This window comes from Balaenoptera borealis (genome assembly GCF_965194805.1).
Source record: "Balaenoptera borealis genome assembly, chromosome: 12".
Lineage (NCBI taxonomy): Eukaryota > Metazoa > Chordata > Mammalia > Artiodactyla > Balaenopteridae > Balaenoptera > Balaenoptera borealis.
The window spans coordinates 86141646-86164609 of record NC_138869.1 but is presented as its reverse complement, the minus strand read 5'-3'; the positions used below and the strand labels follow the sequence as shown (position 1 = coordinate 86164609).

General features: G+C 54.1%; 3 protein-coding genes and 1 long non-coding RNA gene across 8 annotated transcripts; 2 read left to right on the top strand and 2 right to left on the bottom strand.

Moving 5' to 3' along the window:
• Positions 1-185: 185 nt before the first annotated feature.
• On the top strand, positions 186-5729 carry GTF2H4 (general transcription factor IIH subunit 4). 3 transcript variants are annotated; one of them, XM_082346933.1, is made up of 14 exons: positions 186-362; positions 998-1140; positions 1396-1500; positions 1860-1991; positions 2265-2361; positions 2457-2545; positions 2760-2871; positions 3066-3089; positions 3279-3362; positions 3607-3739; positions 3920-4050; positions 4670-4717; positions 4891-4969; positions 5438-5729. In XM_082346933.1, exons 2-14 carry the CDS (start codon positions 1001-1003, stop codon positions 5608-5610), a joined length of 1347 nt encoding a protein of 448 aa, XP_082203059.1. In that variant the 5' UTR covers positions 186-362; positions 998-1000; the 3' UTR covers positions 5611-5729. The 3 variants fall into 3 exon arrangements, with proteins under 3 accessions (XP_082203059.1, XP_082203058.1, XP_082203060.1); XM_082346932.1 differs by having other exon boundaries at positions 3021-3089; XM_082346934.1 differs by lacking the exons at positions 186-362; positions 998-1140; positions 1396-1500; positions 2265-2361 and having other exon boundaries at positions 1892-1987; positions 3021-3089.
• Positions 5031-5536, bottom strand: LOC309607938. The gene is made up of 2 exons (XR_014232583.1): positions 5398-5536; positions 5031-5291 (listed from the first exon to the last, which is right to left on the bottom strand). It is a non-coding gene; the product is annotated as an uncharacterized lncRNA (long non-coding RNA).
• Positions 5730-5854: 125 nt separating the features above from the next.
• VARS2 (valyl-tRNA synthetase 2, mitochondrial) lies at positions 5855-17534 on the top strand. Of its 3 annotated transcripts, none has more exons than XM_082346823.1 (30): positions 5855-5999; positions 6473-6700; positions 6835-6916; positions 7033-7133; positions 7425-7546; positions 7915-7981; positions 8074-8171; positions 8728-8809; positions 8980-9099; positions 9557-9668; positions 10382-10470; positions 10985-11075; positions 11215-11342; positions 11460-11563; positions 11750-11831; positions 12150-12226; positions 12308-12383; positions 12566-12630; positions 13045-13120; positions 13244-13369; positions 13588-13692; positions 13850-13918; positions 14043-14121; positions 14242-14369; positions 14502-14654; positions 15450-15656; positions 16345-16456; positions 16602-16777; positions 16939-17067; positions 17184-17534. In XM_082346823.1, the coding sequence occupies exons 2-30, from the start codon at positions 6500-6502 to the stop codon at positions 17277-17279; spliced, it is 3153 nt and encodes a 1050-aa protein (XP_082202949.1). In that variant the 5' UTR covers positions 5855-5999; positions 6473-6499; the 3' UTR covers positions 17280-17534. The 3 variants fall into 3 exon arrangements, with proteins under 3 accessions (XP_082202949.1, XP_082202948.1, XP_082202950.1); XM_082346822.1 differs by lacking the exon at positions 12566-12630 and adding an exon at positions 12673-12778 and having other exon boundaries at positions 5856-5999; positions 13045-13115; XM_082346824.1 differs by lacking the exons at positions 5855-5999; positions 7425-7546; positions 12566-12630 and adding an exon at positions 12673-12778 and having other exon boundaries at positions 6560-6700; positions 13045-13115.
• A 4128-nt stretch (positions 17535-21662) lies between these two features.
• On the bottom strand, positions 21663-22725 carry SFTA2 (surfactant associated 2). The gene is made up of 3 exons (XM_082347081.1): positions 22350-22725; positions 22013-22101; positions 21663-21874 (listed from the first exon to the last, which is right to left on the bottom strand). Exons 1-3 carry the CDS (start codon positions 22408-22410, stop codon positions 21788-21790), a joined length of 237 nt encoding a protein of 78 aa, XP_082203207.1. The 5' UTR covers positions 22411-22725; the 3' UTR covers positions 21663-21787.
• Between the last annotated feature and the right edge of the window lie 239 nt (positions 22726-22964).

Below are 22964 nucleotides of genomic sequence, written 5' to 3'. Positions count from 1 at the left end.
CCCGACTCTCTCAAGTAAAAGCCAGCCTCTCCCCGCTAGGCTTCCCCGCGATGCCTTTTGGGAGTTGTAGTCAGACGCGCTTCAGCTTGCTCCCGGGTGGGGAAAGACAAGACTCCAATTCCCAGTATGCCCTGCGGCGGGCGAGCGCAGCGCCGATTCTCGTCCTCGCTGCTTCTCCACTCCTTCCCTTCTTTTCTGAATCCTCCACTCTGGTCTCCTGTCGGTGAAATCCTTCGACCCTCTCCCATTTTTTTCTCTCATTTTCCGCCATCCTTTTCCCTATTCCCCGGAGCCAGTGAGAGACATTGGCTCCGTTTAAGCGACGAGACTTGGAGTGCACGAGGGGGGATCGACACTGAGTGGTAAGGGGGCTGGGAGAGAAGCGGTGGCGGAGGTATAAGAGGAAGAGAGTTGAATGAGAGGTGAGGACTGGGAGGAAAGTAGGGGACAAGTTAGGAGATCAAGCGGTGTGGGTCAGGCTGAATGTGGTGAAGTAGTCTTGGGGGCGGGAAGAGGAAAGAGGTGGAATTGGATTTGGGAGACATGGAGGGGTAAGGTAGTTATTGCCGTGCCCAGCACGAGAAATGGGGCCAAGAAATAGATGGGAAGAACGGACAGATTTGGAGCTTATAGGCTGCTCAGACCAGGAGAGGTAGGAGGGAGAGAGGGTTGGGCTCCAACAAGTCTCTTTGTCACTGCTTAGGTAAAGATGAGACAAGTCATTGAAATACAAAGTTTGCAAATATGGGACAGTTAACAATTCTGCCATCTAGAAATTTAGAGAAGACTGGAGTTGAGGCCAGCAGTGGGGCAAAGAGGCAGGAAAAGAGGGGAGGTTGGTCAGGTTTGGGAGAAACAAGAGATGAGTGACATGAAAAAGGAAACCATAGAAAAGATGCATTCTTGTGGGGGCCAGTGGCTCTGGAGCCAGAGTGAGAAAGGTGAGGGGCAACACTGGCGTGGACTGTGGGGGAACACTAACACTTGCACCTCTCAGGTGATGGAGAGCACCCCTTCCAGGGGTGGACTGAATCGAGTACACCTACAATGCAGGAACCTGCAGGAATTCCTAGGGAGCCTGAGCCCTGGGGTATTGGACCGATTGTATGGGCACCCTGCCACCTGTCTGGCTGTCTTCAGGTGAGGACCCCCTTCATGGCAGGGACCATGGTGGGGAAATGTAATGAGGCCTGCAGACTGGAATAAGTTCTCGTGGGTAGAAGCTTAGCCCTCGTGGGCTTGGAGATTGAAGTGTGCCAAACCAGATGGAGGTAGTGGGGGCAGCAAGACTGGTAAAAGTGTGGGGGGTGAGGTGAGGTGTTTGAGGCCATTGAGAGCAGGGATGCAGTTCTCAGGCAGCTCTGATATTAACATTTTCCCTCTCCTGTCTTACAGGGAGCTCCCATCTTTGGCTAAGAACTGGGTGATGCGGATGCTCTTTCTGGAGCAGCCTTTGCCGCAAGCTGCTGTAGCCCTGTGGGTGAAGAAGGAATTCAGCAAGTGAGTGTCTCCTGCATTCTCAGCCAGATACAAATTTCTCAATAGCCAGGTTTCCCAAACTGCTGTTCTTGGGACACTTCCAGGAAATATTGATGGGAACACCACAAAACTTGTAATTAAGCAAGTTTTGGGAAATTCCGTTTACTGTATTTTGCCTCTTGGAGAGTTGTGAGGTCTGTAAGAAGGCTCTGGTAGGTGTTACAGTAAAGAAATTTGCCTTAAGAAGACACTGATCTTACTCTCACGTGAAACAGTGTTCCAAGGATCACCAGTTCAGAACAGGCAGAAATGGAAGCCTTTATGGGCCTCCTTCTTTCTGTTCTCCGGACATCCCCCTCACCTCTCTGCTTCTGTTCCAGAGCTCAGGAGGAAAGCACGGGGCTGCTAAGCGGCCTCCGTATCTGGCACACCCAGCTGCTCCCTGGTGGTCTCCAGGGCCTCATCCTCAACCCCATATTCCGCCAAAACCTCCGCATTGCCCTTCTGGGTGGGTATGTCACTTACACCTTTTCCTAAGCTAGGCAGGGGAAATAGTGATTAAACTGCTCATTAAACTGCTGGAGGGGAAGCTCCTGAGGGGGCCTCTCTGGAAGCTTGTGGGCTGCACTTTGGAAGCTCCTTTAGGAATAAGTTGGACCAGACATAGCTACATGGTGTAGGAAATGTCTGCCACTCATGGCCCCTGGGGACGAAGGTGGAAAGAGGGCAGAAGGGTGGGTGGGGAACACAGGCAGGGTTCCTTACTCTCGGCCGTCCTGGCATAGGGGCAAGGCCTGGTCTGATGACACAAGTCAGCTGGGACCAGACAAGCACGCCCGGGATGTCCCCTCACTTGACAAGTATGCCGAGGAGCGATGGGAGGTGAGGACTTGGGACTCTGTGTGTGTCTCTGCTTGTGCTCCTACTTCCCACGGCCTTTAGAGGCATCCGACTCTGTGTTCTCTTCCGTTCCGCAGGTGGTCCTGCACTTCATGGTGGGATCCCCCAGCGCAGCCGTCAGCCAGGACTTGGCTCAGCTCCTTAGCCAGGCTGGGCTCATGAAGAGGTGAGGAAGCCAGAGGTACAGCGGCTCTGTTTTGCCATCTCCTTGGGTCCCTGCTAAATTGAGTGTCCACATCGGGTCAGGATTGCAGAGGGTTGACTGTAAAAGGAGAGCTGAGCAGAGTACGGCCAGAGATAAACCAAAAAAACTGTGATCACACAGGTGGGATGGTGGCCTTTCTCTGCACACCTCTGCCATGGGCCCTCTCTGTCTCTAGTGCTGAACCTGGAGAGCCGCCCTGCATTACCTCTGCCGGCTTCCAGTTCCTGTTGCTGGACACCCCGGCCCAGCTCTGGTACTTTATGTTGCAGTATCTGCAGACAGCGCAGGTGAGCAGGTCAGGGGCTGCCTGCCGGCATGCTCTGCTCTTCCCAGGACCCACTGAGTGACTGCTGCCCGTAGACTCTGTTCCCTGATTTTTTCTCCTCATTTCCTCCCTCCCATCCCTCCCCCTTTGTCTCTGCCCATTCCTCCCTAGAGTCGGGGCATGGACCTAGTGGAGATTCTCTCCTTTCTCTTCCAGCTCAGCTTCTCTACTCTGGGCAAGGTAAGCTGGGGGCTTGGGTGGGCAAGATGGGAAAAGAGTAGAGAGATGGGAAAGGGAAATGAGGTTATGGGGCAATACAGTGAAAGATAAGAATGAACAAAGATGGGAAAAGAGGGAGTGAGTGTATGGGGTTGGGAAAGGGAGGATGAGATGTGTTTTGGACCCCAGCTGGCCATCTCTCTTCCCTAGGATTACTCTGTGGAAGGTATGAGTGATTCTCTGTTGAACTTCCTGCAACATCTGCGTGAGTTTGGGCTTGTTTTCCAGAGGAAGGTATGAGCACCCAGATACATGGCTTTTAGGGAAGAGGCAGGGTGGTATGGTGCCTTGGCCTTAAAAAGGAGTGGGGTCTCAGGAGGCAGGAAGCAGTTGCCAGGACTGAATGCTTGGGTCCCTCGGGAGAAAAATTGGGAGTTGAGGTTCTGTGCACTGGAAGGAATCTATAATGTCTGAGGAGGAAGATGAAGGGCAGTGACGCCGGAGAGAGGGCCTATTGCCTTTCCCTTCTCCTTTCCAGAGGAAATCTCGGCGTTACTACCCCACGCGACTGGCCATCAATCTCTCGTCAGGTGTTTCTGGGGCTGGGGGCACTGTGCATCAGCCAGGGTTCATTGTCGTGGAAACCAATTACCGGCTGTATGCCTACACGGGTGAGGCTGGACAGAGGGCCCCTGGGAGAGCAGGCTGGGGAGGGGAGTGGGGAAGGGGAAAGAAGGAGGAGGGACTGCCAGTTTCTGGTCATGTAAACTTGGTGGTTTACAGAGCTCTCTGAGGCTTGAGCTCTGGGTGTGGAGGAGCCTCCTAATCCTCTCTTCCTATCCTTGGGTCAGAGTCGGAGCTGCAGATCGCCCTCATTGCCCTTTTCTCTGAGATGCTCTATCGCTTCCCCAACATGGTGGTGGCACAGGTGACCCGGGAGAGTGTGCAGCAGGCCATTGCTAGTGGCATCACAGCCCAACAGGTATCGCTTCTTGGGGAAGGTGCAGGTGGGAAGAAAGGCTGCACCTGGCCTGTGGGGTACAGGGTGGTCACCTCATGGAAGGCTAGCATGGGGTCTGTTATAGTAGGTGGTGGTGACGAGAAATCAAGGCTCTAGGTGTGGGAATAGGTAGACCGTCGAGGGGAAAAGACATGGAAGAAGGACACCACCACTTCCTAGCTGCAGAGATGGTCTAGTTGTTTCTCTTCTCTGAGTCTCAGTTTCCTCATCTGGAAAATGGAAATAATGAGAGTTCTCACCTCATAGGGCTATTGGAAGGATTCAGTGAAATAAAGGTAAAGCATTTAGCTCAGAGCCTGCCATGCAGTAAGTGCTCAAAAATAATAGTTGCTGTTATTTTAAAGATAAAAAAACGAAAAACGAGACTATGGAAAGGACAGATGTGTCAAAGAAGGAGCAGCAGACATCACCTGTGGGAACAGCACCTTGGGACAACAGCTAAACTGGGATGGGTTGAACTGTTGACAGGCATGTGCCGATGAGTTTTTAAACAGTTGATGTTCAGTGACATTAGGTGACAGCTTAGGTAGCTTTCCTGCTTTCTTAAGCCCTTGATCCCAGTTCTTGTCTGTTTTCCTAGATCATCCATTTCCTAAGGACAAGGGCCCACCCAGTGATGCTTAAACAGGTACAAACAGGAGACTGGAGGTACAGACAGCTGCTGGAGGCTGACAGCCCTTGGCACCTGGCCATGAAGTGATGGAAAAGAGAAAGGGGCACCCAAATCTGGGGGATGAGTGGAGGGCTAGGGTTGTCTGGAGTAGTATTCCTGAATCTTACAGCCATCCCTTGCCCCTGCAGACACCTGTGCTGCCCCCCACCATCACGGACCAGATTCGGCTGTGGGAGCTGGAAAGGGACAGACTCCGGTTCACCGAAGGTGAGTGGCTTTTGCGGTTGATTCTTGGTCATTGGCCAGAGGAAGGACAATTCAGTCTTGATGAACTGAAAAAGCTATTCATGCATTTTATTTTTTGTTTACTGCATGGGCTGGTAACGCATGCACTTTTTATTTTGGGGTGAGTCGGTGGCAGTAAATAAATTGTCTCAAATCAGTGCAATTTGGATTTAGCTAGAAGAGGGAAATTGGGAGGGATAATTCATAGTAATTTCTCTGGTTTTGGTAAGCATTAATGGGTTTTCTTATTGTATTATACTGCTTTCCTGAATATGGCTGGATCACACTAGTGTTAGGATGAGCCCTGGAAGAGGCAAACATAGAAGATTAGTATTTAAACGTGGTGGATGGCAAGCCCAGACCGCTGCCCTGAGGCTGCCACCCAGGGGCTCCGCGCCTCAGGTTCTCACCTCCTCTCTCTCCCCGTCGCTCCTGACCTGCGGACCCCAGGCGTCCTGTATAACCAGTTCCTGTCGCAAGTGGACTTTGAGCTGCTGCTGGCCCACGCTCGGGAGCTGGGCGTCCTGGTGTTCGAGAACTCGGCCAAGCGGCTCATGGTGGTGACCCCGGCCGGGCACGGCGACGTCAAGCGCTTCTGGAAGCGGCAGAAGCACAACTCCTAAGAGTGGGGGACCGGACCCGGGAGGGCGGGCCGCGTGGAGGCGGGTGCGGCGTCGGAAATCAGGAGTTTTCTTATTCACACGTCGGGACTGTTCTCGTTTAATAAAGTTGTGAAAGTGAACCGTGCAGCCCCCGGCGCCTCCCCCAGAGGCCACCCCGCTCGGCGGAGAACGCCCTCCTCCCCGCGTCGACAGCCATTGGACCTGGAGGGGAAGGAGGTGGGGCCGAGGCCAGTTACCGCGCATGCGCCCGGGCGGGGACCCGCCTCCCAGCGCCGCGGTGACCGCGAGTCAAGTTCCGGGGTTCAGTTAGCTGGTGCTCGAGCGCCTGACGCCGCCGCCCCAATCGCCCGCAGCCGCAGGGCGCCCTGGGATAGCGGCGGGCTCACCGGGTGAGCGCGCGGCGGGCAGGCCTTCGGGGAGTGGGAGGTGCTGCGGGGTCAGGACCCACGCGGCGGGACGGGCGGGAAGGCCTGGCACGCGCTGGCTGGGGGCAGTGCGGACGGCCTCTGGGGCAGGCGGACAAGTAGTAACCCTGGCGGGACTCCTTGCTGACTCTCGGGAGCGCTAATGTCCATCATGTGCCAGAATCCCTGAGTCCTTTCCCCTCCTCTGTGTCCGCGGTCACCCCCACGTCGCAGATGAGTAGGTTGAGGGCCTGAGAGTCCTACCCTGTCCTGGAAGATCCCTGTCGACACCGTGCAATCTAGTCCTCACAGAGGAAGGGTTGTGAGGGAAGGGATAGATACTGAAAGTAACAGACCAGTGCTTGGAGGGAGGCAGAGAATAAGGAGGAGGATGTGATTTTGGGAGGTGTGACCCTCCCTCACCACCCTAACTTCCTAATGTGCTCTCTCTGGAACAGACCTTGGCCCCTTTCCAAGTACTCCCGATGCCTCATTTGCCTCTGGCCTCTTTTCGACCACCACTCTGGGGGTTGAGGCCCTCAAAGGGACTCCCCAGGTCCCATCCCCTTTCCACCCAGTCAGAGCCCAATGGATCAGCCATCTCGCAGAGGAACCGTGAAGCCAAACAGAAGCGCCTGCGACAGAAGCAGGCGGCGCTGGAGGCTGGAATCGCCCAGAAGACCAAGGTTAGGGGTCAGACAGCTTGTCCTTGGTTCTCTGAGAAATTGTGGGAGGGAGCTGGAGGAGGAGACTGGCTGGATTCCAGATACCTGGGGTACATTCGAATGGCATCCCCCCTTCTGGTTCCTCCTCTCCGCAGTCACCTGCAGAATCCAGTAAGGCCTGGACTCCTAAGGAGATAGTGTTGTATGAAATCCCCACGGAACACGGTGAAAAGAAAGGTAACTAGGACACTTGAAGGCCTTTTCCCTCACATTTTGGTTGCCCATTTGGTCTGCTGAAATGCAACCTGGGAACAAAACTCAGGAGTTAGTGGAGCTCTCCTCTTCCTCCATAGATGTCTCCCGGCCCCTGCCTCCTGCATACAGTCCCCAATATGTTGAGGCTGCCTGGTACCCTTGGTGGGTGCGAGAGGGCTTCTTCAAACCAGAATATCAGGTTAGTACCTGGTAGGGAGGGGTGCTAAATGGTCCTCAGGGCAGAATGGCCCATGAGGTTGGTGGGCATGAGTCTGGAGCTCGCAACCAGCCACATTGCAGGGGCTGCCAAAAGCAAGGAGAGCTTGCCTTCTCCCTCTGGTGTCTCCAAGGTGTCCACAGGTTTTCCCCTTCCCTGTTATTTGCCCGACTGTTTTTCCTGCAGTTCTTTCTGCCTTGGAGACACCAGAGTGTGCTATTTCCCCAGGGAACATGCAGCCCTCTCTTGCCCTTTGACTTTCCCTTTCTCTAGGCCAGGCTGCCCCAGGCCACACGGGAGACCTTTTCCATGTGTATCCCACCCCCCAATGTCACGGGCTCCCTGCATATTGGGCATGCGCTGACCGTAGCCATACAGGACGCCCTCGTGCGCTGGTGAGACGGGAATGGGGCTGCTTGAGTTCTTGGAGGGGAAGGAGAAAGTGGGAAGGAGTGAGGATAAACAAACATGTAAGACCAGGGATTCCTGTGAGGGTTTTTCTTTTCTTTTCTTTTTAAAAATATTTTATTTATTTGGTTGCTCCAGGTCTTAGTTGCGGCAGGTGGGCTCCCTAGTTGCGGCTCGCGGGCTCCTTAGTTGCACTCGCCAGCTCCTTAGTTGCGGCACGCGAACTTTTAGTTGTGGCATGCATGTGGGATCTAGTTCCCTGACCAGGGATCAAACCCCGGACCCCTGCATTGGGAGCGCAGAGTCTTAACCACTGCGCCACCAGGGAAGTCCCATGACGGTATTTCTTTTGCAGGCACCGGATGCGTGGGGATCAGGTGCTGTGGGTCCCTGGATCAGATCATGCAGGGATTGCTACTCAAGTATGTCTTTCGCCACTTTTCCTTTTCTTGGGTGAGAGAGTTCTTCGCCCAAAGCGACCTGATTCTCTGTTTGCCCCCTCATCTTGCTGTAGGCTGTGGTGGAGAAACAGCTGTGGAAGGAGCGAGGAGTGAGGAGACACGAGCTGAGCCGGGAAGACTTCCTTAGGGAGGTGTGGAAGTGGAAGGAGGAGTGAGTATGGTGGGCAGGACTGGAGGGGCCGAGACAGCAGGTTTGGGTCCTGGCTTCCCAGCCCCTCTCTCCTAACATGTAGTCAAGGCTTTTTCCATTCAGTCCTAACTTCCTGTGGTGACTTAAGCTCTGAAGCCCCTTAGCATTTGGTGGGGTCTCCAAGCTTTGTGTGTGTGTGTGTGTGTGTGTGTGTGTGTGTGTGTGTGTGTATTGTATATGTTAAAATGTAGATATTTGTGTATATGTACATATATATATATATGTATGTATATATGTATGTTTTTCCCTCTATTTATCCCATTTTCCCTTGCTTAGATTTCATCATCTCTCCTCAGCCATTCCCACTTTCCATCCACTTGAAATTACCCTCTTTCTTCCAGGTCTGTTAACACATACCATCTTCTCTGTAAAGCTTCTTTGGGTTTCTCACAAATCAGCTGCCCCTTCCCGTTACTGTAGAACTTTATGCTTCTTTCAGTGTCAAAGAAGGCCCCATACTGGGTTTGTCTGTGTCCATTAGCTTCTAGAGGCTAAACCAATGCCGTACTCACTCCAGGAAAGGTGGAGAGATCTGTGAGCAGCTCCGAGTGCTGGGGGCCTCCCTGGACTGGGACCGAGAGTGTTTTACCATGGATGCCGTGAGTGTTCCGTGCCGTGGTCCCTGTGGGTGTCGGGGAGGTGTTTAGAGCTCTGTGCAGGGAGGCGGGTTGCTGTGTGTGTTGCGGTAGCAGGGTGGGATGCCCGGGTCCCTGAGTGGGGTGATGGGCTGAGAAGAGGCTGTTGGATGTGGACACTCAGATCATTCTAGGGCTCCTCAGTGGCTGTGACAGAAGCTTTCGTGCGGCTCTACAAGGCTGGGTTGTTGTACCGGAGCCGGCAGCTTGTCAACTGGTCGTGTGCTTTACGCTCTGCCATCTCGGATATTGAGGTGAGGCAGAGAAGGAGAGGTGGGTTTGTGAGAGCTCTGAGGCAGGGGGAGAGCTTGGACTTGGGAGCCAGACTGCCTGGATTCACATCTGAGTCTGGCCACCTCCCAGCTGTGTGGCTCCTGGCAGGCTGTTAGTTTCTGTCAGCCTCAGTTTCCTCAGTCTGTAAATTAGGGGTGATGGAAATGCCTGTGTCATGGGCGTGTTGTGAGAATTCAGTGAGAACTCCTGGAAGGTGCTCGGCACAACACCTGTGCGTGGTTTAAGTGCTTGGTGAATATTTTCTGTAACTGTGGCTGCACAAGGATTAGGTGAGGGAAGGGAGGTGGCTCCTGAATCCTCCAAGTGGCTTTTAGATGGGTTGCAGGGAGGCGGGGCCGTGGATGAATGGAGGTGGGAAGCCGGGTGCAAGCCTTGCAGAAAGGCTGCTCTCTGACCCTGCTTTTTCCACGCCTCCAGGTGGAGAGCCGGCCCCTCCCTGGCTGCACGGAGCTTCGGTTGCCTGACTCCCCCACCCCTGTGTCTTTTGGCCTCCTCTTTTCCGTGGCCTTCCCCGTGGATGGAGAGCCTGGTGAGGGTAGTCCTTGGAAAGGTCACCCACTTGTCTCTGCTTCCCCTGTTTTCTCAAGCCCATGTTGGGCTGATGGAGGGAACCCACCAGCCTATCTCCCACATGACATAAGGAACCTTGGTAGTGTTGCGTCCTCATGGGCACTCACCCTGGGTATCCTGGGCCATGTAAGAAAAGTGCACGTGGTCACTGCCCTGTGGGAGCTTAGCATAATTCTGCAGGAGGTTGCTACCCCCGGAAGAGACAAAAGATCAGTTCTGCAGTGTGGTTTGAACAATAAGTGTTCCCAAGAGTTTGGAGAAGGGGAAGATAGATGAGCTGGAATAGTCAGAGGACGTTTCTTGTAGGAGAGGCTGCTGCTTGCCCCAAAGAATGCACAGCATTTATGATCAGGGCACCGAGAACCCCCAGTGTCCTCTGTGCACCAAGCAAGGATTCTAGTTGTATTTATTAACATTCTGTCCTTGTCTCACAAGCAAGTTATTGAGGAATTCCGCAGCACCAGACACCCCCTCAGGCCTCTGGTCATTAGCTTGGGGGAAACCTCAGGCTCCTGTAGACACTGGTCCTAGTTTTCTCTAGTTACTCCTGGGGGCCTGCTCAACTTTGACCATCCCTGTCCCCTCCCTTTGCCAGTTCTTCTGGCTTTAGCTTTGTCAGGAGTGTGGGGTGAGGGCGAGGACCAACTTTAAGTGCTTGAATTTTGTCTTCAGATGCAGAAGTTGTGGTAGGAACCACGAGGCCAGAGACGTTGCCTGGAGACGTGGCTGTGGCCGTCCATCCCGATGACTCCCGATACATGGTAATACACAGCGCGCTCTCTGCCACCTGGCCTTCCCACCCCCATCCTCTTCCCTTCCTTTTAGAATGGCAGCTCCTCCTCTCTGCTTTCTCTTCCCTTTCCTAAGATTTCCCTCATCTCAGTTCTCCAGTGTCTCTGAGTCTACTCCCTTCTCTTCCTGATGTTACACTTCAGCTCAGGGGCTGACAAACTATGGCCCGTGGGCCAGATCCACCTGCTGCCTGTTTTTGTACGAGCCACCCTCGTTCCCTCTGTATCGTCTGCAGCTACATCATGTGTTATCTAACTCGGCCATGGTGGCGGAGTGGAGTTTTTGTACAGAGACTGAATTTGCCTCTTGGCCTGTAAAGCTTAAAATATTTATACTCTGGTCCCTTAAGAAAAAGTTTACCGAGCCCTGCTCTGGCTCTTTACCTTCTGGTTTTCACCCTCATATTCCCAGGGTTCTCATGCCCACCCCAGACCCTTCCATCCCACACACATGCCTGTCCTTGTTCCCTCTCCTTCCCTTCAGCATCTACATGGGCGACAACTTCGTCATCCCTTGACAGGGCAGCTTCTCCCCCTTATCACAGACTGTGCTGTTCAGCCACACCTGGGCACAGGTGAGTGGGGGCAGGGGAGAGAGAGGAAGTCAGGGCTTCTGGGGGACGAGAGGGAGAGATAGGGTAGCGTGGGCGATGACGATACATCTGAAAAAGTCAAGGTCAGGAATCAGTGCTTACGTCAGTTCTGCTCCCCTAGGGGCAGTGAAGGTGACTCCAGCTCACAGCCCTGCCGATGCTGAGCTGGGGGCCCGACACGGCTTGAGCCCCCTGAGTGTCATTGCGGAGGATGGGACCATGACCTCCCTCTGTGGGGACTGGCTGCAGGTAGTACCAGCTCAGTGATACCCTGTCCTTTGGGGGCACCCTCTGCCCCATCTCCCCTCTCCCACTTTCTTGTTTTCCTAGCAGCCTTTAAGCTTTCCTGTTGCTGCTTTTCCCCAGGGTCTTCACCGATTTGTGGCCCGGGAAAAGATTCTGTCGGCACTGAGGGAACGGGGCCTGTTCCGGGGATTCCAGGACCACCCTATGGTGCTGCCCATTTGCAGGTAACCCCATTTTCACTCCTTTCCGTAGGGACCACCCCAGATGGGAATGGATGAAGCTTAAGAGTGACCGCAGGATGGGCTGTGCACCCCTTATGCTAGAATACGAGCTCTGTGTCAGTATTGTTTGCTGCTGTATCCTCAGCGCTTGAGGGCCTGGCACGTAGTCGGGTCCTGTGTCCCTTTCAGCCGTTCCGGGGATGTGGTAGAATACCTACCGAAGAGCCAGTGGTTTGTCCGCTGCCGGGAACTGGGGGACAGAGCTGCCAAGGTGAGGCTGCAGTGTGAGGAGGGCCTGGGGCCTGGGCCGGGGGACTCCCTGAGCGGTGGAATGAAGAAACAGGGAGGCTGGGGGCCCTTCTGCCCCCCAGACCTCTCTAGCTGTGCTCGTTGAGAGGAGAGCTGTGGGGATGGAGGCCTGGTGCACAGAAAGGGCTGGCTTGCATCCTCACTCAAGCCCAGAATCTTCTCAGGAGGCTTGGGAGGTTCTTCCTGAGTTTTAGAACCACTTCAGAGACCACTTGTCCCATTCATGGGGGGTTGAGAGGTGCAGGAAGGGAAGCACCGTCTAAAGGTCCTTTCCCTCCAGGCTGTGGAGTCAGGGGCCCTGGAGCTCAGTCCCTCCTTCCACCAGAAGAACTGGCAGCACTGGTTTTCCCACACTGGGTAAGGAGAAGGGGGGGCTCTCAGGAGATGGAGAGGGGGCCCACTGGTTATGCTAGGAAATCACTCGTGTCCTCCCGGCAGGGACTGGTGTGTCTCCCGGCAGCTGTGGTGGGGTCATCAGATTCCAGCCTACCTGGTTGTAGAGGAACACACACAGGTTGGTAGAAAGAAGCGGAAGGGAGGGCTGGGTGTGGCTGAAAGAGCCTTAGCACAGGAGTCCGAGGACTTCCAGTGCTGGTCCCAGCTCCCTGCCTTTGCTGTGCTTTCTGGTCTTGGTCTCGTAAACATCTGTTGTGTGATCAGAGCTCCTGAGCTGGCGATTCTTCATCCCACCACCAGAGGGTGCCGGCCATTCTCAGACCACCTGAGAACATGAAAACTCAGTGGTGTTTCACACCTGTCAGGTGCTGTTCTTCCTCACTCTTCCCTACCCCTTACTTCTGCAGGGCGACACGAAGGACTGTTGGGTGGTCGGGCGGACAGAGGCTGAGGCCAGAGAAGTAGCTGCAGAATTGACAGGGAGACCAGGGGCGGAGCTGACCCTGGAGAGGGGTGGGTACTGAAGCTGGGGAGGGCAGGGGAGGGCGTCTGGGTGTTTGAGGGAGCAGGTAGTGAGGTAGAGAAGGTAGGGTCGGGAAAGCTGGGAATGGGGCAGAGGGCTCGACCCCTGGTCTCTGTGGGTGGGGCTTGGGCTGGAAAGGTGGGTAGCAGTGGGCTGAGGTTTGTGGGTGGGGCTTGGGCTGGAAAGGTGGGTAGCAGTGGGCTGAGGTTCTGAAGCTGAGGTTCCAATTGTTCCCATTCCCCATTCTGTTTTCCAGACCCCGATGTCCTGGATACCTGGTTCTCCTCAGCTCTTTTCCCCTTTTCTGCCCTGGGCTGGCCCCAAGAGGTGAGGTGGGTTGAGAGGAAGAGAGTGAAGGTGGGGATGAGGAAGTGGCCCCCAGGGCCCCCAGAGAGTCTTGAGAAGAGCTGGAGGCCCCGGGCTTAGGCCTCTCACTGCTTATCTTTTTCTCCTAGACCCCAGACCTGGCTCATTTCTACCCCCTGTCACTTTTGGAAACGGGCAGTGACCTCTTGCTGTTCTGGGTGGGCCGCATGGTCATGTTGGGGACCCAGCTCACAGGGCAGCTCCCCTTCAGCAAGGTAATGGCCCTTTGGTACCCTGCCCCTCTCTGTGACTCCCCAGTCTTCCCCAAGCCTTGTTGTCCATTCTAACCCCTAATGTGGGGTTTTCTGTGTTCCCAATTCCTTTGTCCTGATTCACTTCCCAGCCTAACCCCTAAAGCCCGGAGGACAGCCAGGGGATCCTCCAGGGTAAAGTTCTCCAGGCCCCCCTCTGCTGACCCCCGTCATGCCCCCAGGTGTTGCTGCACTCCATGGTTCGGGACAGGCAGGGCCGGAAGATGAGCAAGTCGCTGGGGAATGTGCTGGACCCACGGGACATCATCAGTGGGGTGGAACTGCAGGTCAGGATGAAGGGCCTGAAGAGGGATGGGGTTTTCAGGAGAGAGGAAGGCAGGGGAGGGGCCGGCAGGGAGGGCTGGAGCTGGGAGGGTCAGTAGGCGGGGCCCTTGTAGGGGTAGGGTCTTCCACTGAGGCCAGTGAATTACTCACCCACCCCAGGTGCTGCAGGAGAAGCTGAGGGATGGGAACTTGGACCCCGCAGAGCTGGTGATCGCGGCCTCAGCACAGGTGAGTCGCCAGTGTCTGACCCATCCCAGCCTCTAGCTCGTGGCCACCAGGTTCCTCTGCAACCCAGCTTCTGGCCCTGCAGCCTCATAGGCAGCTGCCACCCCTCTTCTCTTTCTGGTTGCAGAGAAAGGACTTCCCTCATGGGATCCCTGAGTGTGGGACAGATGCCCTGAGATTCGCCCTGTGCTCCCATGGGGCCCTGGGTAAGCCTGGGCGAGGGCAGCCGGCAGCGGCCCCTGTGCGGTGGGGCAGGGCGGGGCAGGGCCAAGGACTCCCGGTGCAGCCACCACCAGTGCACGCTCCCTCCTGTCTCTCCCTCCCAGGGGGCGACTTGCACCTGTCTGTCTCTGAGGTCCTGAGCTTCAGACATTTCTGCAATAAGATCTGGAATGCCCTGCGCTTTATCCTGAATGCTCTTGGGGAGAAATTCATACCCCAGCCTGCAGAGCAGGTAAGAGAGAAAGAAGGGGTGCTTGGGAGCTGGGTAGTCCGACATCTGAGGCTTGGTGGAGGCATCTAGAAGGAGAGGAGGCAGCGGAGTGGGAGTCAAGCTGTCCCACCCTGAAGCCCCTTCTGCCCGCAGCTGTCCCCCGCCTCCCCCATGGACGCCTGGATCCTCAGCTGCCTGGCCCGCACTGCCCGGGACTGCGAGCGGGGCTTCCTCACCTGCGAGCTCGCGCTCGTCACCCACGCCCTGCACCACTTCTGGCTTCACAACCTCTGTGATGTCTACTTGGTGAGTGAGGCGAGGGCATTCCCCCTGCAGACCTGCTTCCTCTTCCCTAGCGGAGAGCTCTGAACTGGGTTCCTAATTCTGCCCTCCGGACAGGAAGACAGATGAGATGGGGAAATCCTAATTCCCCTCTTCCCTGGGACTGGCCTGGGCGCTGTTCCCTGCTTGTCACCAGAAGAGAGAGGAGGAGGAGGGGAGATTTCTAGAAAACCCAGTCTGACAAAGCAGGATTGGGAGGCAGATGGAGATTTTTTTTTTAGTCCCTGTGATTGCTCAGTTTGGACCCCGGGCAGGCTGGGAGCTGGGAGCGGACAGGGAGGAAGAGTAGGGGTCTTTAGACCAAGGGCTTCTCTCAGAGGGAGGGCTTGTTAACCGCGGAGTGTCAGTCCCACCGCCAGAGCAGCTCAGCCAGCAGGTTGGGGGGTGGCTGGCAAGAATGTTCATTTCTTGTCCCAGGTGATGCTGACACTGATGGCCCAGGACCACTGCCCTAGATTTCTGTTTCTCAACTTTTTAAAAAATTTCTGTCTCTTTTTGATTAAAAAAAACTCAGTGCTTTTCATCCTAAACAACACAAACCTCCCTAACAATTTAATTCCCCACCCATCCCTGAGAGTCCCTGCCCTAGATTTCCCGTTGTCACACGCTCCACACTGTGTCCAGGGACAGTTGATGGTCTCAGAGATGCTGGGTGCTCCTGCCCGTGTTTACCCACAGCATCCCCACTGGTAGGGCGGCGAGCGTGTGGAGGAAGGACATGGCCGTGGACGTCCCCTGACCCGTTGGCCTCCTCCCTAGGAGGCTGTGAAGCCGGTGCTGTTGCACTTGCCCCACCCCCCGGGGCCTCTTCAGGTCCTGTTCTCCTGCGCTGACATTGGTCTCCGCCTCCTCGCCCCGCTGATGCCCTTCCTGGCTGAAGAGCTCTGGCAGAGGCTGCCGCCCAGGCCTGGTGGCGCCCCTGCCCCCAGCATCTGTGTTGCCCCCTACCCCAGTGCCCGCAGCTTGGTGAGTCACGTCCATGGAGTCTTGGAGTGGGACTTCTGGTAAAGGCTTGGGGAGCAGTCTTCTAGAAGGGCTTGCTGCTGTGGGGTCGTTGACAGTGGTGGTCTGTATTTTGCCGTGGAGTCTTTGGGAGGATGGATTGTTCCTGTAGGGCTGGGTGTTGGGGGCAGTATTAGCAAGTGGTTAGAGTAGGACGTTGTCACCAGACTGACACTAGCTGTGTGACTGTGTATCGGTCAGTAATAGTACATGTCATGGTTGTGATGAGATTAGTTGTTAGTGATAGGATATCCCAAAAATCTTAGTGCAGTTTTAAGCTTTAATAACTTGAGAAGGATAAAATGCTACAAACTCACCCAAAAAATAATTCTAAAGTTTAACTCAATTTCTTTTTTACTTACTTGATTTTGTGAGTTTTGAATAATATCTTTTAAATTCTGATTTTTGGTTGTTTGTCATCTCCAGTCATAGCGACTAAACAGACATTAACCAGCGATCATCTAAGACCTTCTTAGATGACACCCCGGTTTTTGCCATGTTCCATTCCTTGAGGTGGTGAATTATGTGTGTGGTGGAGAGAGCAGATCGTTGCTCTAAGGAGATAGGGGTGGGCGGGTGGAGGTTAGAGCCAGGAGAGTTGAGACCGAGTCTCCCAGGTGCCCGCTTATCGACTCTGGGTGCCCATCTCCAGGAGCACTGGCACCAGCCCGAGCTGGAGCGGCACTTCTCCCGGGTCCAGGAGGCTGTGCAGGCGCTGAGGGCTCTCCGCGCCACGTACCAGCTCACCAAGGCCCGGCCCCGAGGTGAGGCGGGCCCTGGGCTCCTGAGTCTCTGCAGACAGGAGGGGCTGGTGGGGAAGAGGGGGAGCCTGGAGGACAGAGCCCAGAGTTAGGAGGTGCAGGATGAGGAGCTGATCTCTTGACCCTGACAGTTTCCTTTCCTCCCCAGTGCTGCTGCAGAGCTCAGAGCCAGGAGACCAGGGCCTCTTTGAGGCCTTCCTGGAGCCCCTGGGCACCCTGGGCCACTGTGGGGCTGTGGGCCTTCTACCCCCAGCTGCAGCAGCTCCCTCGGGCTGGGCCCAGGCCCCTCTCAGTGACACCGTTCAGGTCTACATGGAGCTGCAGGTGACCAGAGGAGACTGGAGGAGGGAGGGGTGGGGTTGAAAAGGATGTTGGGAGGAGGGCAAGGGGCGGGTTCTATAAAAGTGAGGAGGGATCTTAGAATGGGGGGAAGGGCATGCTGGGTGGACTGCAGATGTCTGAGCCTTCTCTCTGTTCTTCCGCAGGGCCTGGTGGACCCCCAGACCCACCTACCTCGGCTAGCTGCCCGAAGACACAAGTTGCAGAAGCAGCTTGATGGCCTCATAGCCCGGACCCCATCAGAGGGAGAGGCAGAGACTCAGAGGCAGCAGAGGGTGAGGCTGGGGCAGGCGACCCAGGATGCCCGACTCCCTAAGGGAATGTGGGCTGGGGACAGGGGTGGTGGGGGGAGGCTATACCTCGATCCTCACCTGCTTCTCTCCTTGCCCAGCTTTCTTCCCTCCAGTTGGAATTGTCAAAACTGGACAAGGCGGCCTCTCACATCCGGCACTTGATGGATGTGTCTCCCAGCCCTGGGGAGCTCTGAGCTCTAACCATCCCTGGTAGCTTTCCTGCCTCCCAGACCCGCCTTTGAGGACAGGTTCGGCAACTGTCATGGTGCCGTGGAGCCTCAGAGACCGTGTGGTCCAGTTCCCTCCTTCGTCAATGAGGAAACAGACTGGTTTGGTCAGAGTGACTGGGTGTCCTCGAGACGCTCATGTTTTTGCCGCAGCCTCCCTCCTATGCAGTCCCACCTGGAAGTTTAGGAATGAGGAAATTCAGATAAACTTAAGAACCCAAACATGTCTGCTTGTGGTCCTTTTGTCCCTCTTTCCCCCAGCGGTGACTTTCCGCCTCTTGGTTGTTCCCTGACACTTTGGTCTGGGAGAGAGGCGGGTGGCCTCTTAGCGCTGGTTTCTGGGCCACAGTGGGAGTGTGGGTGCTGGGCGGGGCCGCCCTCATTGGAGGAAGGAGGAGCTCTCGGTAGGGCCTGGGAGCAGTGACCTGGCTTCCACCTACTTCCTGCACTTACTGACAATGGCCCGACTTCTGCAGGCCCTCCCTCTTCTGCTTCTCACCGGAAGGAAGCTTCCCTGCTTCTTGGCCTTATCGCCAAGGGTGCTGAGAGGATCAGGGACTTCCTGCAGGCCTAAGGGGAGCTGTAGGTTGTGCTGGGGATTGAGTTCCCCCCTGCTTCTGTGTACCTGAAACCAGAGTGCCAGGGACACACCGCCCAGCCCCAGGCAGGGATATACACATGCACAGATGCCCACCTAGCCACCTCCACCTCCAACACCTTGTCTCATTGGTGGAATTCAGGGGCCTGGCCCTTCCACACCCAAGTGACATTCTGTCCAGCAGCTCTGAGAAGCTACTGTATGTGGCGGGCCTATACTGGGCTGAGTCCTCTGTGGTGCCATTTAATCCTCCCAAGAACCTCATGAGGTGGATATTTGCTCCATTTTAGAGTTGAAGAAACATGCTCAGGGAATAAAAGTAACTAGTCCAAAGTGTCAACTGGGATTCAACCCAGTAAGTTAGGTGCAAGTTTTCTAACTGCTGTAACCAAGCTTCAAAGATAATGGTGGCTAACCTATAAAAATACTGAATCACTGTGTTGTACACCTGAAACTGATATTGTAAATCAACTATACTTCAACTCAAAAATAAAAAATAAAAGTTATTTAAAAAAAAACAACAACAAAGATAATGGCTCAGACGAGATGGGTGTTTCTTTTGCTTGGCAGAAGCAGTGCAGGACTCTGCGATAGAGGGTCCCATACCCCTTTTGATCTTACTTTCCTGACATTTTGATACACTCTTCCCAACTCTGGGTCTAAGATCTTCTCCCACCACTATATCCACATCCCACCCAGAGGGAAAGGAAAAGGAGGGAGTGAGCACCTTGCTTTTTCCCTTCCCCCAGTTCAACAAGTATTTCTTGAGCACCTATTATATGCTGGGCCCTATTCTGGACCGTTGGATTCATCAATGAATGAAACAAATCTCTCTGCCATTGTAGTTCTTTCATTCTAGCAGGGAAAGTCAGAAATAACACATGTAAATAAATAAACCAGTGTGTCTGAAGGTCATAAATGCCAGGGGGGAAAAGGGTGGAATAAGGTAGGGGGCTCGGGTGCATATGTGTGTTGGGGGGAGGCAGGTTGTAATATGAAATGGGTCAGGGCAGAACTCATTGTAAAGGTGAGATTTAAGTAAAGACTTGTAGGAGGTACAGGAATTAGCCAAGTGGATGTCTGGGAGAAGAGTGTTCCAGGTAGAGGGAAGAGCCAGAGCAAAACACTAAGATGGGAGTACACCTGGAGAGCTCAAAGAGTAGCAAGGAGGTGGTAGGGGGTGGGGGGGAGAGTGAGAGGTGAACTCAGGAAGGTAAGGGATGTGGTAGGGGTCAGGGAAGGCTCAAGGCAATCATCTAGACCTGTGCTGTCCAAAATGGTAGCCACAAAATGGTAGCCACTTGATTATCTAAATTAAATAAAACTAAACATTCAGTTTTTCAGTCACACTAGCCACGTTTCAAGTATTTGATAGCCACGTGTGGCTAGTGGCTACCATATTGGTCAGTGCAGGTTATGAAATAAAACATTTCCATCATCATGAGAAGTTCTATTGGAAAGCGCTGGTCTAGGACCTTGTAGGCCTTTGTAAAGACTTTGTTTTCTTCCCTCTGGGAGCAGGGAAAGGAAAGGAAGTGACTTTCCTGTCAAGGATATTACCAGGAAGTTGTATACATACTTCCTTTCTACTTGCAACCCGTTGGACAGAACCTGATCACAAAGCCATTCCTAGCTGCAAGGGAGGCTGGGAAATGTAACATAGCCACGTGCTCAGCTAATATTTACATCACTATCCAAAAGGAGGGGAATGACTATTAGAGGAAAGTTAGCAGCCTCTGCCACCCCTAGGTCTAGTGAACCCCAAAGCATTCTTTTTACTGCCCCGCTCTGCCTAGAGTCTGGGAAGAGAATTCTTTGAGAAAAGAATCTGGAAATCACAGCCCTATGATTCCAGGCCCTGAGATTCGAGAACCAGGTTAAGAAGCAGTTAGCTTGGGAGTTCAGGACTGACATGCACACACTGCTATATTTAAAATAGATAACCAACAAGGACCTACTGTATAGCACAGGAAACTCTGCTCAATATTCTCTGATAACCTAAATGGGAAAAGAATTTGAAAAAGAATAGATACATGTATATGTATTGCTGAATCACTTTGCTTTACACCTGAAACTAATACAACATTGTTAATCAACTATACTCCAATATAAAATAAAAATTAAAAAAAAAAAAAAAGCAGTTAGCTGTCTGCTCCTCCAGCCTTTTGGAGATCCAGACATTTAATCCCTTGACTTGTTTGGGGCCTATTCACTTGACCCATGGGTGTCACCTGCCCGCCAGTGCAGGCTAGGGGCCAGTCATGAAATACTGGGGCCCTTTGGAGACCCCAGCTACCTCTCCTCCAGGCCCATAGTCTCAGGACAATTGTCAAGGAAACTAAAGGAATTTTGTTTTACTATGCTTTCTCATTTTCAGGGATACTCCATATGGAACTGCTGTCTTCCCCTCCCTCCGAAGGAGTCAGTCTCTAGTTTCATATGGTGGTGATGGTGTGCAGGGGAGTGGGGGACGGGGCTGGTAGAACAGGTATTGTGGAGAACAGGAGGCAATCATACCAATGCCCTCCACATGGTCAAGTCTGGGCTGCATGCTTGCATTTTGAGACAGCCGGTAAGAAGTCAAGATCATCTTGAGTGTGGAGTCAGATGTGTACCTGCCTCAAGAAAAGCAGGAGATGGGAATTCCCTGGTGGCCCAGTGGTTGGGAGTCTGCGCTTCTACTGCAGGGAGCATGGGTTCAATCCCTGGTTGGGGAACTGGGATCCTGCAAGCCGCGCCGCCAAAAAAAAAAAAAAAAAAAAAAGGCAGGAGAAGGAGGACCCCTGGGGGACTAGGATTTATATGCTGGGACCAGGTTTCCACCCTAATAACGATCCTTACCTCCCAGGCCCACTATCTGAGAGGTACCATGGCAAGTGCCCTAGGTAACTTATCCATGTAATCCTCAGACCAATCCTAGGAAGCAGGTACTATCATTATCCTCATCTGGCAGGTAAAGAAATGGAGGCTCTAAGAGAATAAGAAACTCACCTAGGATTTAAGAGTGGGCCTGTGGGACTACACGTTCCCATAGTTACCAGCACAAGAACACCCATCCTCTTCTCCCCACCACTCTGCCAGGCTGGCCATCCTCTCACAAGCTGAACCCCTCATCTCTCACCTGAACTGGCCCCCACGCCACGTCCTACCCAGACTGACCTGTGTGGATCCCTTGGTCAGGGGGCCCATATCCTGGGGGTGTTCTGCTCACATCCCTGTCTGAGGTTCCTGAGCCCCCAGCCCCAAAGCTTAAGCAGGGGGAGATGAAATTAAAACCTTGCTTAAGCCAAGGCATTTGCCTGGTGTCAGATCTCTCCACTGCTAATGGACCTCAGTGAGTGACTTATGCTCGCTAAGCCTCAATTTCCTCATCTGTAAAATCGGATAATGAGACCTATTATGCTACATGCAAGATTGTTGCAAGCATTGAAATGGGAAAGCCTCACGCCTGGAACAAAGCAGGAATTCAATAAATGTTCCTTTTCTTTATTCCCAGGTGTTCTGAAGAACTCAGCTTGAAGTGTGCGTGTATATGCACATGTGTATGTGTGCGTGGCGTGTGTGTGTGTGTGTGTGTGTGTGTGTGTCCAACAGTTAATTCCCCACATTCCTTCTGGCCTTTGACACTGGTGTTAAGAGAGAGAGCGTCCACCCTGGAAACCCTCTGCTTAACAAGGGAGAGTCAGAGACTTGAGTGTACAATTCCATTTTCCTGCCGGCCCCTCTGCTCATGAACCCACAAAGTCAAGTCATTGAGCTCAGCATATTTACTGCCACTCAGCAGGGTGAGGGCCTGCTGGAAGACGGGGTCAGGCATTGCACCTGCACCCCGGGGACGGGATGCCCCAGCCAAGAAGGGCACAGGCTTCGACTGCTCTCAGACTTTGCAGGTGACGTGGTGTGGGGATCCTGCATGATGCAGGGTGACATTGGTCCCTGATGGGAGGTGGAGGAGGGAGCAGAGCTGAGGGAGAGAAAAGGTTAGAGGGCGAGGTGTAAGATGGCTGTCACTCACACCCCGGAGACAGCCAGAGGCCCAAACTGACTCAGAAATGCACTCCAAGTTCACACAGCCCCATCCTTTTCCCTCCCCAAGGACTACCTTCTCGAGCAGTCCCAGGAAGCTGGAATCATAGGAGGAATTTGCCAGAAAAGAGTCCTTCATCTTCAGTTGCAAAGTCATTTCTGACCCTAGGGATCCAAAAGCACAGCTTAGGACCCAGCCACCAGGGCCGGATTCCCTCGGAGATGCGGGCACCACCTCCTGCCCCACACCCACCCGCGTTCCTCTTCCCTGACAAGGCCCTTCCAGACCCTCTCGTTGCAGGAGTTCAGCCCTGAACACTCAGGAACTCAGGACTAGGGTGCCTCCATCTCTCTCATTCCCTTTCTCGGACCCTTGTCTTGGGCACCCAGGTGTCTAGCCTTCCAGACCTTACCTGCTCCCTGTGAGCTGGCGAGGAGGGTCAGGAGGATGAAGAGGGACAGCCCAGCCCCCATCGCGGCTCTATCGCTTCTTGCTTCTCAGATGGACAGAAGAGATGTCTGAAGGCCTGCTGGCCTCTCCTTAACTGGCCTGCCTTCCTACTCGCCACTCAGTCCTTAGCACAGGTGTGTGTGGGGAGATGGGAGGGGGAAGCTGGGGAACTGGACTTTCCGGTTCTCTCAGTTTGGCTCTGAGGACCCAGGAGAGGGCCATTCACTGGGCTGCTTGGGAAATAGAGAGCGGTCCCCTTTCCTCGATCCTGCGCCCCACTTCTCCCCCATGTCTCGAGGCTTGAGGGGGTGGGTCCCTGGTCTCACAGAGAGGGAAGCTGAGGAGGTATCCCTCTGTGCAGGTGTCTGGGCCCCACCCAAGCTTGGGCCTCTCATTGCTCTTTAGGGATTAATTATTAACTGCAATTAATTTCTATCATCCCTGCCACCGAAGGGCTCAGGAATGTGGGCCCAAAAGGGAGGGGTGGGTTAGGACAAGTTCTTCCCAAACCCAGGTGTTCTGCTCCCCCAGTCACAGTGGCTTTCTAGGTGAGAAATCTGGGTAAGGGGGAACTTTC